Below are 19327 nucleotides of genomic sequence, written 5' to 3'. Positions count from 1 at the left end.
AGTTAATTTTAATCAATCGTTATATAGGTTTGATTTATTGTACGAAAAACTAAGATTTTTGCTCCTTAGTGACACTTTATGTGTGTGTAATAATTGTATTATGTTTTATTTAATTTGTTATTTAATTATTGTTATAATTACTTCACATTTTTGTTATTGGTTTACTCATTTTAATCCGTTTGTTTTTGTACAACATTATTATTAGAAGATCCTTTGTTTAAGAAGATGTGACCAATATGAAGCATGAACAAAATGGGAATGACATCTGAGTTAGTAATTAGTAATGGGCATACACAATAAAACATGACAAAGTCATGGTATCTACAGACATGATGCAACAAGCAAATCAGCAACATAAGAAGCTGGACAATGACTACATGCAACAGTAAGTATTCTGATTAGAAAAAAATCCTTCAACAATTACTATTCTAAAACAAAACGGAAATTGATGTACACTATTATTACAAACCACCAACAAAAAAATAAAAATATCGGAATTTCAAAAAAGGAATGCCAGTGTACTAAAAATTTTTTGTAATCACTAACATTGTTTCATTATGTACCTAACATTTATTTGCTGGTCATAATTATTGATTAAAAATTAAAGTAAAATTACCCGGCCAATTTAAGTTTGCCGATTTCCAAAAAAAAATTAGAAATAAAATTTTGATTGATCAATGATTGATGAGAACGAGAAATTGTGTTATTGGCAAGCTGGCTGATCCAAGTGCAGTATCTGATCAGTCTCAGTTGAGGATTACTGGCAGATTGCTACTTCAGATGGATTCAATTCCCGGCTCCAACCTCCCCGTGGGTTTACAACAACTGTAGTCGTAACTGGATTATTTGGAGCTGAATATCTAAATATTCCTCCATCACAATAAATCAAGTATTACATTTGTTATCCTCATGGAAGTGCTTCAGTTCCAAAACTTTTAACTAGATTTTTGTTTTTACGTTATGGTTTAGTTTATTTTGTTGAAAACATAGCTCTGAAGATTGAAATCAATTAAAAAATTTAATATAAAAATCTACTAATTTCTACTCAACTTGTTAAACTAGAAATACAATTTTTCTTATAAAACAATGCTAAAACTTAAAGCTAAAATTATTTTTTTTTATTTCATGCAACATACAGTCAATACATGCTACAAAATGCATTATTCATGCACCTTCAATAAAGATTTTAACAAATACAAATAATTTATTACACAATATAAAACACAATTCCAATGCATAATAAATTTTGCCTCATTATATGAGGACTCCATCAATCATGTTATAAAATCACATTTAACATGAGAGCTGTCAAAGAAGTATCTCTGTTTTTAATTAGTAGTGTTGGTAGCAACGCATTGTTTCTCTAGTTGTATAGCCTATATCTCAGTTTGCTGTTGACTATCTTGTTAGAGTTTTGGCCTAGCGTATAGTCCACCTTGATATGTGTCTGGCTTATATTGTTTGATAGCTCTGGAGCTCACCTTGGTATATCTAAGTACTGTTTTATTGTTTACATAGCTCTAAACCCCACCTCTGTGTGTGTAACTGTACTGTTATTATCAGAACAAATCTCTAAAATCGATGATTTGTTTCACAACTCATGAGAAGGGAGATATTTGCTTCAGATCCTGTTGCAAAAACGATGTTTCAAACAAAATAACACAAGCTCATTACGTACATGCAAAATTTGGAAGGGAAATAGCAGATTCACTGAATTAAAAGTCATAAATGAATTTTGAACAACTGGTATCTAATGTATATTGCCAGTGGAAGTGTACAAATTTACAATGAGCACTCCACTGATCGATTTTGGTGACACAACTATACAATCGTTACAAAGCAAAAAGGTAGGATGAAAGAAAAGAGATGCAGCTGATGCTGTAAGCATGAATCCTAGTAGAAGTCTAAGATAAGCCCAAAGTCTCACATACTGACTCAGAACTGGAGTGTATAAACCTACATTGTAAGTAATACTTGACTGTTTTGGCTAATTTCTAATATGACCTAGTGACATCATATTAGAGGAACAAGTTAGTTGAATTGACTAATATTGTATTTTTTTAAATAGATGTTAAGATACTATACTAACTGCAAAGATTACAAGATTACAAAGCAATCTATATATAAAATTTATACATTCTTACTACTATCACATTGAAAGTTTGGTTACAAAATTTAAAAAAATATATAATAATCCAGTCAACCATTACAAATACATAGAAACAAAATTCATTTAATTTTAATAAACTTACTTGAAGTAGTGACTTTGAAGGTATCAGGTGTGTATTTACTAATGCCCAAATGGTTGGTGGCCATCACGCTAAACCTGTACTCTGTGCCCAATTGGAGCCTCCGCACTGTCCAAGTGGTATCATTACCGGTATCCTCGTAGTGGTAATTTTGGTTGGTCTGCTGCAGTGGTCTATACCGGAGCCGGTAAGAGGCTGGGAGTCCACCATCGAAACCTGGTGACCACTGTAGCGTCACAGAGTCGTGAGTTATGTTTAAAACCTGCAAACCACACCAGTCACGATTACATCGGAAATATTACAAACTTGCAAAGTGAGAAAACCTGACATTTGTCAACTTCTTGAATACAATTTTGCCAAAGAGTTACCTGAAGATTGTAAGGAGCTTCAGGTGCGGACGTAACAGACAGTTTCACTGTTGAAGTGGCAAAACCGAGTTCATTACGAGCCACACACTCGTAACGACCGTAGTCCGATAGTTCGACATTTCGGACTAGCAATATCGATTCATAGGTTACCTCGTCAACCTGTAACATCAAACAAAAAAATTAACCAATGTACCTATTTTAATTATTTCAAAAATTATTAAATTATTTTATTATTTAATTATTGAATTATTTAATTATTTTAAAATTTAATTCTAGTTTTTTTATGCAACTGAACTTTAATTATTCAATGACCCAATAAGTTAAGGATAAACCAAACATTCAACCCAGGATGGTATGTAATGACAAATAATAAAAACATTCGTTTGCTGCATGATGATAACAAGCCTATACTTAATGTTATTTATACATGAACATTATTCGTTAACTATGGTGTACCATAGAATATTACTCCTTAACAATTATTGTACTTTAACAGGTATTTTGATAACAAGATTCACTTGTTTACTGACCGTGTTGAACTCGAAGCTGTACTTCTGTGGGGTATCCAAAGGTATAGTGGCACCCTCACGTTGCCAGGTGAAGTTGAGTGCAGGTGCTCCGCGCGCTCGACAGATCAACCGCCCGTTGTCTCCGCTGTTACTGGCTGCCTTCGCCAGATGCGGGGAGAGGTCCATCTCCGGTTTATCTGTTCCATACAGACATTATTTAAAAGTCTATAGACTTTATAATGAGGTAAAGGTATTTAATGGAGTACTTTGAAAAATAAACAAATATTTATTAATAATAGGGTTCTTAATTCTAGAAACACAAAAACTTCTTTGTTTCTGTGATTTAGAGGACTTTAAATTGTCATAAGCATTGTTGTGATATAAATATTATTACAAAGACAACGTCATTTTGCAGTCAACTTGGAAACAATTTTTCTACTTATAGAGTTACACAATCATACTGCTACAATAAAATATTTTACTGTTAACTTAAAAATCAAAATTATGTTCCACAAATAATTATGGTTTTGTTAATGTTTTCAGCATTTTAAATGCTCTACGATTATAATTTTTTTGGAAACAGGATTTTTTAAGGGTTGCCTTAGAATATTTCTCAGATTAAATATTATAAAAAAAAACCACACTCAAAGAACAAGTAGAAAGGAAAATCTAAATAATAAAAAATAATAATATTTCATTATTCCTACAATTTTTCCTTACTGATATTTATTTTATTATTTAAATTTTTTTAATGCATTGAGCTGCTTCATATAAATATAGTTTACTCTGTTTGAATGTTTTTAAACATGTTTTAATGTAAAGGGTCTACAATTGTTTCTTATATTTGCATATATTCTGTTAAGCACATTTTGCATTCAACTCACGTTTGACGACCAAGTAGGCATCCTTAGAACTCTGATTGGTGAGACCATTGTTCGCTACACAGCGGAAGGTCCCAATGTCTTCTTTGGTTGGTCGATGTATGATGAGAAAAGAAGTGTTGTTCTTGAATGATACCTCAGATCTCTCTGCAATGTTATAATTGTCTCTCTTCCAGGTGACGTGGACTCCGGACAATGGGTTGCCTTCGACCCGGCACCACAATTGAGCAACATCCGACTCTCCCACAACGACTTTTTCACTGACAGCAACCACTGTTGCTGGATCTGTTAGCAAGAGTAATTATCATTAAGTCATACCTTCAGTGGTTAACTTTAGAATATACTTTTTACGTAAAGAGTTTTAAAACTTTGATTAACCATACATTTTTTTTTATTATTCTAATCCTGAGATGAGAATTGTTTGATTGAAAACTCACATTGCACTGAGATGGTGAGAGAGACAGAAGTGGACCCCTCGCTGTTGACCGCCTCGCACGAGTAGACTCCAGAGTCACTGCGGTTCAGTCGTGTGAAGTTGAGGAGGGGACCCTCAATGGTTAGGTGAGGTCCAGGACTCAGTGGGGCCTTGTCCTTGGTCCAGGTGTAAGAGATAGTGTGGGGACGCCCTGTTGCTTGTGGGGCAACCAGCAGACTGTCCCCCTCCACTCCTGTGACTTCCTTCTCTGGCAGCTCGTTGAACACTGGCTTGTCTGTTGAAAGTTGAGAAAGATATGATTAATGCCACATGTTCTTGAAACTCATGTAGTTACTTAAGACTTTTTGTAATGAGTATCACCTCAGAGTAAGACTCCTGAAATAAACTAAGAGAATGGATTAATCTTTTTAAATAGTACAGAAATATTATACTTACTATTGTATCAAAAAAATTACGACAAAATGTTTATACTAACTGCTTCATAACACAAAAATAAGGAATCTACAACAAATAAAAAATGTACAATATTTTAAAGCTATGCATAAGAACTGACATCAAATTGGAAAACTGTAAAGTATTTAAAAATATAATTCAATCAAAAGCACTTCTTACAAAGGACATTCATGGTGACAGCATCATGAACACTACGCTGTAGGGCCAAGTTCATTGCCTGGCATGTGTAAACCAGCCCGTCCATCTCCGGGGTAATGTTAACCTTGAGCTGCATACTAGAGAAGGTTCCCCGGTGGAGACCTGGTTTGCTGGAATTGGTAATCCCCTCGGAGATCGGTATTCCGTCCTTCCACCAGGTCATCTGAGCAGGAGGGTTGCTGGAGCTAGCATCGCAGGTCAGAGTGGCTGTCGTACCAGCCCGAAGATCCTCCGGTTCCTTCCGTATACGCACGTGATCAGGGGGAACTGTGGACAGGAAATTGGTGATATTTGAATAAGGAAAATATAAATAAGCTTTAGGGAGAAAAAATACATTAGAAAAGCAATATGAAATAGAAATACATAATAGTTCATTAGGTTTCTAACAAAAGACCACATTAAAATTTTCCTAACTTACTAAAATACAAATTTAAAAAATGTACAGAAAAGAATTTACTAGATACTTAAGTTATATAAACTTAAAATATTGTTTTAGTTAAAGTAAAGAATGTATGTTATAAATTAAGATGTCTTAAATTTTAAGTAAATATAAAACAATAATAAGTTATTTAGTAATATAAGACCATTTAGAAAAATGTATTAAAATTAATTTAAATTACAAATAAGTCAAATACTGTTCACATTATTATTTAATATATGAAGATGAAATTTTATGTAAAACACTCATAGGGCAAGTTCATCCAAATGATACATGTGTGAGGAAAAGATGTGGTTTCAACTGTAAAGCTTTAATGCCTTTGAATATATCATTCCTTTTCTGGCTCAAACAGATTCCTTATCCCTATTCGAGTAGAAGTGAGCAAAGTAGTATCGACTCACAAAAGACGCTGAGTGTGACTGTCTCAAAGAGCGGAATCTCTGTGGCAGAGTTAGCAGCCTCACATTTGTACACAGCTTCGTTGTCGGTGACGTTAGTGAGAATAGTGACTTCTGCTGAGACTGAGCGATCTGTGATCTTGGTCACCGAAGGGATCTGTGGGAGGTCAAGCAAAATTGTGATTAATTAAAGTGAGTAGATAGTTGTGAAATAACATATTTGTGGTTTTATTAATGTTGAAAATGTTTCAATCTGGTTGATATTAAGTGTACAAAAACGTTATGCACAAAAAATAATGTACTAATTTTATACTAGAATAATCATGTGGCTTGTTTTCTTTATTATGTGCAATTGTGAATCATGCAAAGGTATAAATAATATACTTAATAATACATTACTATAGTATATAATCAACCTGAACTCCAAATTTTAACATTTTAAAGCTTAATTTTTAATACTTTTGAACCTCAAACCCCAAGAAAATATTTTGTTGTTGTCTTCTTCTTTTTGCAATGAAGACAGTGTTCCTTTAACAACCAACGAATATTCTGACGTAAAATGAAACTGAATTAATTGTTTTAATATAGCAAACAGATTAAAAAAACTTAATTTATATATTTTTAAAATATGTTATAGTAATAAATATAAATATTTTCAAGTACCTTCTTATCGTTCTTATACCAGGTGATGGTGGCTAAAGGATTGCCACCTGAAGAGATGCAGGAAATTTTCTGGACAGTCCCAGCCGCAATATGGTGACCCTTGGTGTACCCGCTGATCAGAGGAGGTCCTGGGGGATCTGAATGCATAGGGATGGTTTAGTGGCACTAAAGGTCTAAGGGATTAAAACTCATCTGTAATGAATTTATTACTTTTTCTAAATTGATTTTAGAATATTTTGACTCAGATGGGTGACATAAGAGAGATAGATACATAAGTAAATTATCTATTTATATCAAAAGTTTCCAATTTATGTTTTTTTGTATGCTGTTACAAAATTAAACAGATAATTTAGAGGTTTTTCAAGGACATTAACAATGCTTTATAAAATATTTTCTGATATATTCTAAAAAAATTGTGCAGAATAACTTTTCTTTGATTCCAAAGAAATACTTTTTACAATGTGTTTCCTAATGCACACAAATACTAAATATTTGGAAGTGTTCTAATCTCAAATTGACTATTATATTTGTGTTGTTATCTAAATATTGGAAGAACAAGAAAATGACAAATGGCCAGTTTATAGTTTTAATAATTTGTACACCTTATCTTTACTTTCCTGACAGAACAAAGAAAGCTGCACCATGGTTTTCAAGATTTTTGCTGAAGAAAATACTACTTGTGAAATCCATCCTAAAGGTTTCTCATGGCTACTTACACAGAACGTTGATGGTATGTGTGCTGACGATGTTCTCGGAAAGTTGCATGTTAAGCCCGTGACAGATGACGACCAGTGCCCTCTTGTCTGTGTCTACGACTGCCGTAGTGTTGCTGGTGGTGATCCAGCCGCCCTCAGGTGCGGCAACTGTACGCTGCGTGGCATTACGCACACTCTTTCCACCTATCAACCACTTGATGTCAGCAGGTGGGTTGCTTCCTGCTGTCACACATGTGAGCGGAACAGTGTCGCCAACCCGGGCCTCCGTGGGACCTGAGATTGTCACGTGTGCTGGTGCAACTGTGTGAAAAATACAATAAATTAGTTTATACAGTAATAAAAAGTACAAATTAGATTTTAAATAGTTTTTTATTACTGAACTACATTTTGATAATTTTAAGGAACCTTGAAAATCTTAAGGATCTTTTAATCTTAATTGCACAGGTCTGACAGCCTACCTTCACTATCACTTTTGTATAACAGAAAATGCTAGTCAGTACATTTTGGGTATTCCAAGTATTATTCTTTTTACCTAACAGTGATGATAGAGTTCAAACTGATTCTTGGATCCGATATATACATAACTGCTGAAACCTCATACATTTTCCACTAAAGGCCATTAACTTTTTCAAATTTATTAATAAAACATTCTTAGTACAGATACAAATTAATTTATAGAATATTCTATGACTAAAAATAAAAATGTTATAAAACATAATTATATCTGACTAATATATCTATTACCTTGTGGATACAATTATATTAAATATATAAACAGTAACCAGTTGCAAAAGATACTTAAAAATATGTTGTTAATATTTCCTTTAAGTTTTATCTAAAAATTAGATGTTGTAATGCATTTCTTCATTACGAAAAATCTGTAATAAATACAAGTTAATCTGTATTCAGATTGCATGTGATTGCAATTAAGTTATTATAAGTTGCAAAAATTTTAATGACATTATCCAAAACTGTTCAGTCATTATTTAGGTAATGTATTTCACCCTCCCTTGATTTAATTATTAATTCAAAACCAAATGTTAATGCATCCATTCATCAGGTGTAAATCACTAGACAGGCTGTCTGATTAAACAAATAAACTTACTGAATTTATTTAGTAATTGAATCATGTAAATCAGCCCAGCCCACAGGCATTTAAAATTCAATTGCTTAATCATTAACTGAAACTTGTTGCATTTGAATTACTGTTTGATTCCACCGATCTCTGTTGATTGGTTTTGAAACTATCATCCATAAAACTTATATGGTGCAATATATGGCACAAAGCTTACAGTTAATTTTGTAGATTGAATTTCTTTATATGTAAACATGAATCCAAATAAACAAATTTGTTTGAGATTGTATGGTAATTCCATTTGCTAATTACGAGCGAATGGTATAAAAGCCTTCAATTCTGACATAGTTATCAAACCGATTCTCCACTAATGGTAATAGGACAGGTAGGTTAACTTTGTAAATGACAGCTCTTTAAACTTTACGCCGTTCAGGAATTGACTTAAAACTTGAGCAGTAAACAAGGTTATCCACGCGTACCAAGTTCTGCAAAGTTCTCCCAAGTTAGAACAACAACTGCTAGAAAACTGGCAGAAGTTAAGGAGTTGGTCTCATAAAATTTTAAGCAATAAACAAAAACAATGCTGTTTATTTGATTCTCATTGCAGAAACTGAATACACAATTAGGAAAACTCAATAGAGCTAAAAAATATAGAAATAGAATATGAATAGTAATTTTTTATGTTCTAGGAGGGAATGGGAGAGTGGCAGTTGCAAAAATAGATTACTCAAAAAATGTACTATACTATAATATAATATTATTCTTGGCCTGATGTATTTATTTATTGGACTATTCAAATTCCCACTCAAGCACATTCACTTACAACAAACTGTGACTCAAAACTTATAGGCATTTGCATATTAAAAAAAACTTCTATATTAAGAGAAACCTTATGTTTTGTTTTATTTTACTATGTAAAACTGCATTTATAAAAAATATTTTAAATATTGGAGGTGAAGTTTTTTTTCTTATAACAATTTTAAAAAAACCTTCAAAGTTATTTTCATTATTAGAAACCTTGCCTTCATTTATCCTGCACAGGGATCAATAAATATAATACTTATTAGAAATCTCCACTGTGGGCTGCTATACTCTACAAGTCTTCACAGGTATTATGTTATATATTTAAAGATGAATATATTAAATTCTTAATAAAACTCTGTATTTCTATACTTTTCAGAGATCAACAATTTAAATTATTTATTTAACATCTACAAATTATGTGTAAAAACTTCCTTCCAAAAAAGAGTAGAAGTACAAATTTGTAATTTATTTATTTCAATGATACAACACCAATTTTACAATTCAGCAGCTCTTGCCAACACCTATACTATTTAACACACAAACCTATAAAGGAACTCTCCTCTACTCACATAGCACAGTAAGTGTAACCTCCGCCTTGAGGGGACTTGGACTCATGACATTGGAGGCGTCGCACCGATACTTGGCCTTGTTGTCACTGGAGTCTGCCGTGAAAGTATATATATTTTCCGAGAGCCGTCCAGCTGTCCGGTACGCCATCCTGATTTGTTCACCATTTTTGTACCAGATCAGCTGTGCTGGGGGATTGCCACCTCGTGACCGACAGATCAATTCCACAGTCTGCCCCCGTCGTATTGTCTCTCCTTCTGTGTACCCTTCGATGTATGGTAGGCCGGGTGGGTCTGTAACCAGGCACATTAATATATAACAACTTTTGATGAAAAAAGTAAAAATTTTCACAACATAAATGAAAGTTGTACAATCTTTTTGTTTCTATAGAAAATTTTGGTTGTGTTTTCTTTACACTCGATTCTTGTTTTTTCCTTATAGAATTTCGAATCTTGCAAATTTAAATTTATATAAATAAGTATATTGTTAGTTAAATTATTTACAAACTGGAATGTTTAACTATTGACCTGTTAAACTGATTACTTGATTAATAATGATATTTAAATAATAAAATGTATACATAATACTTAACTATGAATTTGTTAATAATATACTTGTCCATTTATTTACACTAAAATATTAAACATAGATCTATTAGTCCAAATGTAAAAAAGATAGATCCCAGAACTGTTCAATTCTGTTCAACTCTGACATATCTTCTAGTTGAGTCTACACTGTGTATGGCAAACTGTGTTGTATCTGGGAAATCCCATGGATGTAAAGGAGCATTCATTAATCGCACATGTTGAGATAATGGGGTAAAAAGGTGGATCGAAAGATCTAGTCTATTGCGGAGGTTGAGTATTGGAGTGAATGGAGCTCCTTTAGTGTAAAATAAGCCTTAGTGTAGGCTGTTGATAGTTTGACACAAAGGAATGTCATGGATTGTCATGACTGGCCCAATTTGACTAGAGAAGCTGGAACAGAACTAGGTTCTTCTTCTTCTAATGTGACATTAGATAGAGATATAGAGCATAGAGTCTGATAAGAGATATAGAGCAACCTATCCCTTCTAAAGGGATCTCACCTGGCCTCTACCACCACCAACTGCACTTATCCTGAAAATCCTATCACTCTAGAAAACAAGTACAAAGGTTCTTTTAGGACCAATTGCAATGAGCAAAATTCCACTTAAACTTTTAAATTTGGGAATTTCAAAAAAGATAGCAAACAAGGCTAGGCAAGTTACTCTTATTACTCCTACTCAAAATGTAATTTCGTACTTGCCCATGAGTTGAGGATTTGGTGTTATACAAAAGAAAGAACATTTCAGCACATGTGGTACTTTCTCTCCATTATATGTGGAATTAGCAATATATAATCTAGATGCAGGTGGATCATACATATGTTTAACTTACAAAGTACACTAAGTTGGACAGTGGTACGTAGAGGCATGTCCTCAGGCAGAGCCTCATGTTTGGCTGCACATGTGTAATCAGCGTAGTCGTCTTCTGCAGTCGGCTGCAAAGATATCTTACTGGAAACCGTGTACCTCTTGGCTTTCTGTCCAGGGTGCTCAACCTCTATAGTCTTATCTGTCCTTTTGTCTGAAAACAAAGAGTAATAAATGTATCTTCTGCTATTGATACAATTGTCATGAAATGTCCCTGAACTCTTGGTTGGAAAATCCTAGGCCAATTTTAAATACAACATTCTAAACTGTTTATTTATCACATTTTGTTCCGATTATAATGATCAATAAAGGGACCTCATCCAGTGTGTTATAAATTATTATTGTTAGTTATTAAATTATGAATTAATACACAGTAGTGGGTTTTCAATTATTAATTAATAACTGGGTTTATTTTACATCAACAGAATCAACATATCTTCACCCAAATTCAATGCTGATGTACATTATCGCGTAAATAAGAAAATAAATTAGTTACATTTTAATTTAATAAGGAAGACTTAGTTTACAGCGTTCAACAATTTCAAAAGCAATTACTAGATGGCGACGTAACAGCTTCAAGGAGCTTGAATTCCCAATAAGATACAGTTGTTCAACTCATGCTTTACTATTAAGATTATAATATCAGATATACAAGAAAGTTTCTCATGGAAATAATTGCAAATTGGGGTAGTATTACGAGTACCAAGGATATAATGATTGTTATACCATGTACAATAATAATTTTATATATATATTATATATCCTATATGATTTGCTGTAGTCATCAATTCAGCTCGAAATAAAATAAAAGCCTTTATTTGTTGAGTTCTTTTTCATTAGCTGAGCATTAGCAGAGTCCATTACTCGAAAACTTGGAAAATTTTCATTTCTGTGTGGCTATTCACATAATATTTCGAGAATAAACTGACCAATAGAGTTGGAGATTTAGAATGAAGCTTCATTTCTATAGAAGAAACATTGAGTTTGGTGTTGGTGCATGTCATCATAGGCTAATAATAATTGGTCTCCCTGGGATTTAGTTGGGCGTTAGCGAAGAAAATCTTTACATAAGTAGTATGTGTAACCATAATGACAACGAGAATATCATAGAATAAACAAATATGTAAACAGACTGACTACAATCAGAAAACATTTTAATATGTGATATTTGGTGGATTTGTTGCTAAGACTTTCTTCTGGATCCTTTGATACTCCATTGTATCAATTTATATTTAATTTAATAGATAAGAATTCCAGTAAAACTTACGTTTACAATTTTTCCAACAATTAATAAAACTGTAAATAATAAAATATATCTATTGTGTATATCAGAAAAGAATTAGAAATTAATCTTATCTAATGGTAAGAAAACAGTATTGCATTTCCCAGTAAATAGATCCCAACAACAATACAAGTCAAGTGGAGAAGCCGAATAAGTGCAAAGTTGAACAATAACAATAATGTAGCTTCTGAAACACAATAGAAACTGAGCCATTTACAAGCCTCCAGACACATATTGCATTGAATTCACACCATTAAGAAACTAAATGGTTTCCAAGAACAGTTTGCAGATGATCATTACTTTAAGTAATGTATTACTCAACAGCTTAAACACTTGGTTTAGCAATGAGTCGACATTATAAATGTTTCAATGCTGTTGTTGTAGAGAAAAGTTAAAAATCTATTGATTTACAACTACTAATTTGTTGATAGAATTTTGTTTGAGTCTGAAATTCTAGAAAATTATAATTGAATAATTATATTGTAGTTTTTGTTCAGAATAATTTATTTTTTAGTATAAAAAATTAAATTTGTTACATGAAGTTATTTTTTGGAGTTCTTTCATAGAACACAATTTTATTAATCACTTTTAATCATATTAAAAATATGTTTACTATTTGAAATGTTCTATCCAACTGTTACATTATAAAAGAGAGGTCAAGGTTTATAAAGTAATTACTCCCTTTCTCAACATATCTTTTAAAAATACTACGATGATAAATTTGTAAATGGTTCATGATATGAAAATGAGCCAAAATTATGAAATATGTTAGTTTGCTACATCATATCAAAAATTAGTAGAGTTGGAAGTACATTTTGATTTCTTTGTTTGACCATAAGTGCAGATAACAACCAAGGAAAATTTGTACTTTACATTCACTCTAAGGTTGCGCAAAGTACTCAATAAACTATATTGAGGGTAGGAATTAGTATTGTATGACAAATCTCTCACCTAGTTTAAGCTCAACTTGTCCCCTGTACCAGACGATCTTCGCTGCCGGCTTGGAGTTCTTTACAAGGCACTCTAGTTGGAACTCTTCATTCTCTCTGATTTCTATCTTGGAGTTAGCTGTGTGGTTGACCATTTCAATTGAAGAAGGTGGAGCTACAAATAAATAGTTTGTCTTGAAAATTATGCCATTTCAGCTTATAATCTGAGTGTGATTGCAGTCTTAAAGGTTCACTTTTGTTTTAAATAATTATTAAACTATGAAATATTACAATATTTCGGTGGGACCACTATCTATAAATTTAAACTAATAATACATTAAAAAAACCATTATTTTCACAAATAATTCATTGAAAAATATTTATTTAAAATTCAGTACCTATTCAGTTCTTTATACCAATTACCTATTTTTCAAACAGAAAGGCTATCAACTCTAATTCTTCTGTGACAATGTGTTGCTTTAATATTTTATAAAGCAAGTTGTTTGTTGAATTACATTAAATTTATTATTATCCATACAAATATATGAGAAGATTGCGTTAATAGTCATATAGAAATGTGTACTGGCATTGTTATGTACTGTGTGATGATAGACAACATGTGTTATATTTCCCTCAAGGAAAATAAAATATTTTAGTTGATCTCGTACATTAGCTGAGATTGTGAAAGTGGACCTACCCTAGCTTCTAGGGTGTAACTATTACAAAAAATATTACAAACTTGCTTTCTTGATTGTTTTGGATAAGTTCATTGACCCGAAAAATGCATTTAAGAAAGGGATTTTCGGAATTTTTATTTCCAAAGTTGGCAGACGTTGATTAATAGATTTTCAACTGCAGTAATATCTATTCCGATTTCCTAGATCAAAAAATGTTTCTTGAAAAAAGTGTTTTAAGCCCACTTTTTCAGCTTAAAGTGTCCTCAAGAGAAATTAAATTGAATTTTAATGTGACAAAAAGAGATTAATCTTAATATTTTATATAAAAACTTAGTGAGTAAGCATTTGCATTTTTAAAATACTTACAATATTTATTTCTAGCTATTACATAGTTAAATATTATGTTAAATAACTATTTAAAAAAAAAATTAATTATAAAATTTTTAATTAAAAATTTATTTTAATGTTGTTTGTATTTATATACTTCATTTAAGTAAATCTCTGCAGTAAGATGAAGTCATTAAAAATGTGTTAAAAACTTTCTATCTATAGTCTATTTGATCCAACCCACATTGGACATTCATAAAACATTGCTTGAATGTTCATAATTAACATACATGAATATTCAAATTATTAAAGTTGCACAGTACACTTCATTCTGATGGATAAGGTATGGTGAGAAACGAAGTAGGTAGTAGGGTCTACAAGTCAGCCCTACCAATAATCTCAAACCATCATAAATACGGAATGTTTGTCTTGGACCCTCATACCAAGAGTGTTCTGTTAACTTTATGGATTCCCCGATAGTTCTTAACGGGAATTATACATGGTTCACAGAGTATCTAAGAGCTTACTCACTAGGGATGGTGACAGGATGGGGACAACAACGTATTATATACTTTTTATTACAATTGTAAATTGGTATACTTGTAAATTTTATTATTCAAAGGTAAAAAAGATTATTTATTTTAAAATATTAATTATATATGATTTTAAATAAAACCTCTCAACATTGATTTGAAGATGGTACCTCAAGTTTTTTAATTAAAAAATCCAAAACATGGAATACTTGAACTACTTATTTAATTTTATGCAAAATGGAAGATCTTCCGATATTTATTGTGCAAAAATATATGATATAAGAAAGACATGAAATAATAGTACTTCCAAATTGACATTTGCTTTTATGAGGTCTCTGTCAAATTAAGGGTTTGCTTACTGAATAAAACACCCATACCCTTCTACTGATGTTAGTCATTGTACTTTTAGAAGGTTTAATGTAATGCTAGTTTCCTATGTATGTATTTAAATTTGCTTTAACTTAAGATAAATTCGAATAACATACTTGCATAAATTACGTAGTAAATACCAATAACTATTTGTTTTTATCTTATGTAAGTGGGAATTTAAATCGAAACATAATGAAAAACATAAAAAAGTGCCTAATAAATCACATATATAAGATATAAATTCTCAGTCCATAAATAGAAATTAACACACAATTTCATTTTAAACTTGCATTTGTGTTTAGATTACATACAAACAAAGATTACATATACACTAATTTAGAAGTAAGATAACTCTTTGATTATCGAACGCAGTGCCTCTTGTCGGCATGTCCTTCTTTTAGTAACATCTGGTGGCGAACGTGTTGACATCAACACTACTATAGCTATAGTACACGATATTAAGTTGTACTGTAGAACACGTATTTAACCGTTTCCACGGTTCATTACTTTCAAAGTTAATTTAATTTTGTGGGAAAAGATATACAGAATATAACAACATTATCTTAAAAAGTTCAAGATCATATAAGCCCAAAAGCAGGATAAGTTAGCCATGACAAAGTATAAGTGAAGATAACAAAATTATCATAACGGGTTGTCCCATATGAAAGGTGTAGATTCCAAAGGGGCAAGAAAATGAAACTGTGAAGATCGGGTGTAAGGATAAGGAGAGGTGTCACGGTGAAATTATTACGGAAGTGGCCAATGTGCTGAAGGATATAAGGGAAAGTTCAGAAAACAAGATAAGTGACTCGGCCCAATGAAGCTGTCAAGGGTGTGTTGAAGGATACGCAAGGTTTTCGAGTAACAAGATGAAGGACTTGACTCAATGAAGCACGTCCAAGAAGCTGTCAAGGGTGTGTTGAAGGATAAGCCGGGGTGTCACGGTGAAATTATTACGGAAGTGACCAATTATATGCTGAGGGATATGAGGGAAAATTTAGCTAACAAGATGAATGAATCGACCCATTGAAGCGGTCTAAGAAGCTTTCAAAGGTGTTGAATGATAAGCCAGGGTGCCGTGGTGAAATTAATACGGAAGTGACCAATTATGTGCTGAAGAATATGAGGGAAAGTTTAGATAACAAGATAAATGAATCGACTCAATGAAGCTGTCTAAGAAGCTGTCAAGGATGTGCTGAAGGATAAGCGAGGGTGTCGAGGTAACAAGATGAAGGACTTGACTCAATGAAGCACGTCTAAGAAGCTGTCAAGGGCCGCTCGATTGAAGGGATTCACAGGAAATGGAGTGGGGACAAAGCCCCGACGCGACGGACCCAAGGTGGTAAACTAATAACAGGACAAAGTGTCCTCTGACAGGAGTCTGCCATTTCTGATCCTGCTCCTGAATAAAACATCACGACTCAACAAGTGTTCTGTACTCCAGGACATCTCTATTAGTTGATCTCATAAACATGGTAGGCGGGATTTCTTTGTCCTGTCTCAAAAGGTAGAACATCTCGTTAAAATGTTTAATTCGGGAGTTTCCGAAACGCTCACGAAATACAAAACATTAATCCTGTGTGTTAATGAGGAACCCGTGAATGCGCCGTATTGAAATACTAAGATAATTCTAAAGAGTAATATAATCTTAACAGTTCCTTTAAGAGATCTTAAATGTGCCTCTTGAATATTATAACTTGAATTAATGGTGAAGGAGTGGGAGAATGAGACCGCGAGAATTAAATTTAATGAGGCTATGAAGATAATGACAGAAAACAATCAGAACAAAACCTAAGTGTTCACAGCTCGTATTATAACGACTTTTTCTAAATATCACTCTTTGGTTTTAATACCGGCTTGGCAGCGGGTAGCGACGTTTCTGTTTTTGATAAATAAGAACAATGATATAATTCTACACCAATTTATTTCCTTACTTTTTGTCGCTGAGATTAGCAAGGAGTATATTTTTTTAGCTAATTTTTATATAAAGAGCTACCGTTGTAATTCTTACAGAAAAACTCAGTTTTTTCACTCTAAAATATGATCAAATTCTCTCTAAAATAATCAAAGAAAGTGAATTGAGTAATAAAAAGTAGTCATTTCTCTCAAGAGCTGTACAGGTAGGTATGAAAGAGGGAATACCATTGACATTTTCTACCTTCACTGTAAAAAATTATAGTAAGGTACATTGAATATTATCAACAAAAACCTCACTCCGTTGTAGAGTAATTTTTTGTGATGAATATTTATTTCGAAAGGACGTAAGAATATCTGCTGTCGCAAGAAATACAGACACATAATCGTAACAAATTTTTATAATAATAATAATGAATAACAACCATTAAATAAAAAAATATCAAATAGAGATAATTTAGATATTATGTATAGTTCTGACAGACCAAATAATATTTGAGAAAATACGGGAAATTCATTCGAATAAAGCGCGTTTCCAAGAAGAATAAGCGCATTTGTGATTTAGTCATAAAGTGATTGGAAGAGCATCAACAGATTGCTGTCCAAAACGTGAAGTAACTAGCTTTACCTCTTGCAAAATAGAAAGAAACTGCTTCCGCCTTCGTCTAAATTTTCGTTGAAATTGTCATTCCTTGACTTGCCAAAGCCGAAGCTCAACTTTATTCTGATTTGACAACCACGCTGAACATCGCTATAGTTGTACTTACAATAGTGTTTTTAATAAGAACAGTAAGGTTTTGATTTTAACTTACTGCCACACCGGTAATATCACGTAAAAAAGATAATTGTGACATCATGCGCTCATCAGCAGTACAATTTTGATGAGTGAAGACTGTAAAGGACTTCAAATCCTGAGAAACACCGCCCTCCGCAAAAATACCGTACTCGAGCGATTACACTTAGCCTCGTTTACACCGTATGATATGAATTAAGAGAAACACAGAATACTCTAATTATATCCAGACTCATTGTTAATTGTACAAGTACAATTTGATTAAAAGTGGGCTTAATGGAAACTATTATAGAAGAAATAGACAATTATTGCTCCTAGACAATTTATTATGCATATTATAATAGATCCGATTATACAAACCATTACCATAATATATCCATAAGCAAATCAATACATGTGTTAACACATAGAATTAATTCATTAAATCATGCAGTGGTAGCTATGACAATAGAAAAGCAGGGGGACACATGTAATGGATGTATCAATCCCATGAGAAGGTTTACAGCCAGATCGTTGTGTCCACGTGCAACTATAGATCTGTCCATTATCCATGTTACATACTCTGATAAACCAAACCATTATATTAGAATAATTTTCCAGTACAATATGCTCATTCAGCTGAGATAAAACTTTGTCAGTGCTGATTAAATGATTCCTTTGAACAAATTTGTGTCGGGTTTAATAATTGAAATTTATATTCTTTGGAAAATTCACATTAGCATTATTAGGCACTCTTATAGGAGACTTTTTAATCTCACTTATAACTTAAAATAGACCCTCAACATTCAATAGAATATTAAGCATGAGATTTTTGTTTTCTTTTGTTAAAAATATACGGATAAGGTCAAAAGCTGATTTTAAAATAATTTTAAATTCTTAAAATGACACCATGGTAGCATACAATACTACGGGTTCTTTTCAACGGAATAGAACATCTTAAAGATGGAAATAAAATTTAAAACGGAAATAATCTTAAATGCAGAAAAATTTTAATAATATAAACTTTTTAAATGTCAAAAACGTTCCAATAAAGATCCACGATAGAGGAAAATAGGATTTACATTTTCCATCTTCAAATGTTACAAAATGCGTAACGCTAAGTTTCAAGGACTGAACTCTACCTTCTTCCTCAGATGTAAAATCTTGATACGTAACCATATACATACAAACCTAAAGCCACTAAAGATTCACGCCATATCTATGTAGTTTTAAAAACCATAAACTTTTAAGTTTTCAATATTTTAGTTCATGGCAGTTTATTATAAATTTCATGTGCTTCATAACTCCACTATAT

General features: G+C 32.3%; 1 protein-coding gene across 2 annotated transcripts in view; it reads right to left on the bottom strand.

The window, feature by feature from the left end:
• LOC124364541 (nephrin) overlaps positions 1–19327 on the bottom strand; it is a 436564-nt gene that overhangs the window by 10348 nt on the left and 406889 nt on the right. For both annotated transcript variants that reach the window (XM_046820100.1, XM_046820101.1), the window contains exons 4-15: positions 13443–13595; positions 11175–11363; positions 9759–10049; positions 7311–7610; positions 6595–6731; positions 5935–6088; positions 5056–5361; positions 4445–4717; positions 4011–4292; positions 3148–3323; positions 2618–2776; positions 2253–2511 (exon numbers count right to left, since the gene is read on the bottom strand). In XM_046820100.1, coding sequence (XP_046676056.1) covers positions 2253–2511; positions 2618–2776; positions 3148–3323; positions 4011–4292; positions 4445–4717; positions 5056–5361; positions 5935–6088; positions 6595–6731; positions 7311–7610; positions 9759–10049; positions 11175–11363; positions 13443–13595 — 2679 coding nt within the window. The remainder of the gene's footprint in view (positions 1–2252; positions 2512–2617; positions 2777–3147; positions 3324–4010; positions 4293–4444; positions 4718–5055; positions 5362–5934; positions 6089–6594; positions 6732–7310; positions 7611–9758; positions 10050–11174; positions 11364–13442; positions 13596–19327) is intronic.

Source organism: Homalodisca vitripennis, chromosome 6 (genome assembly GCF_021130785.1).
Source record: "Homalodisca vitripennis isolate AUS2020 chromosome 6, UT_GWSS_2.1, whole genome shotgun sequence".
NCBI lineage: Eukaryota > Metazoa > Arthropoda > Insecta > Hemiptera > Cicadellidae > Homalodisca > Homalodisca vitripennis.
Note: the sequence above shows the minus strand (reverse complement) of the source record. Positions and strands in the feature narration are given on the sequence as shown.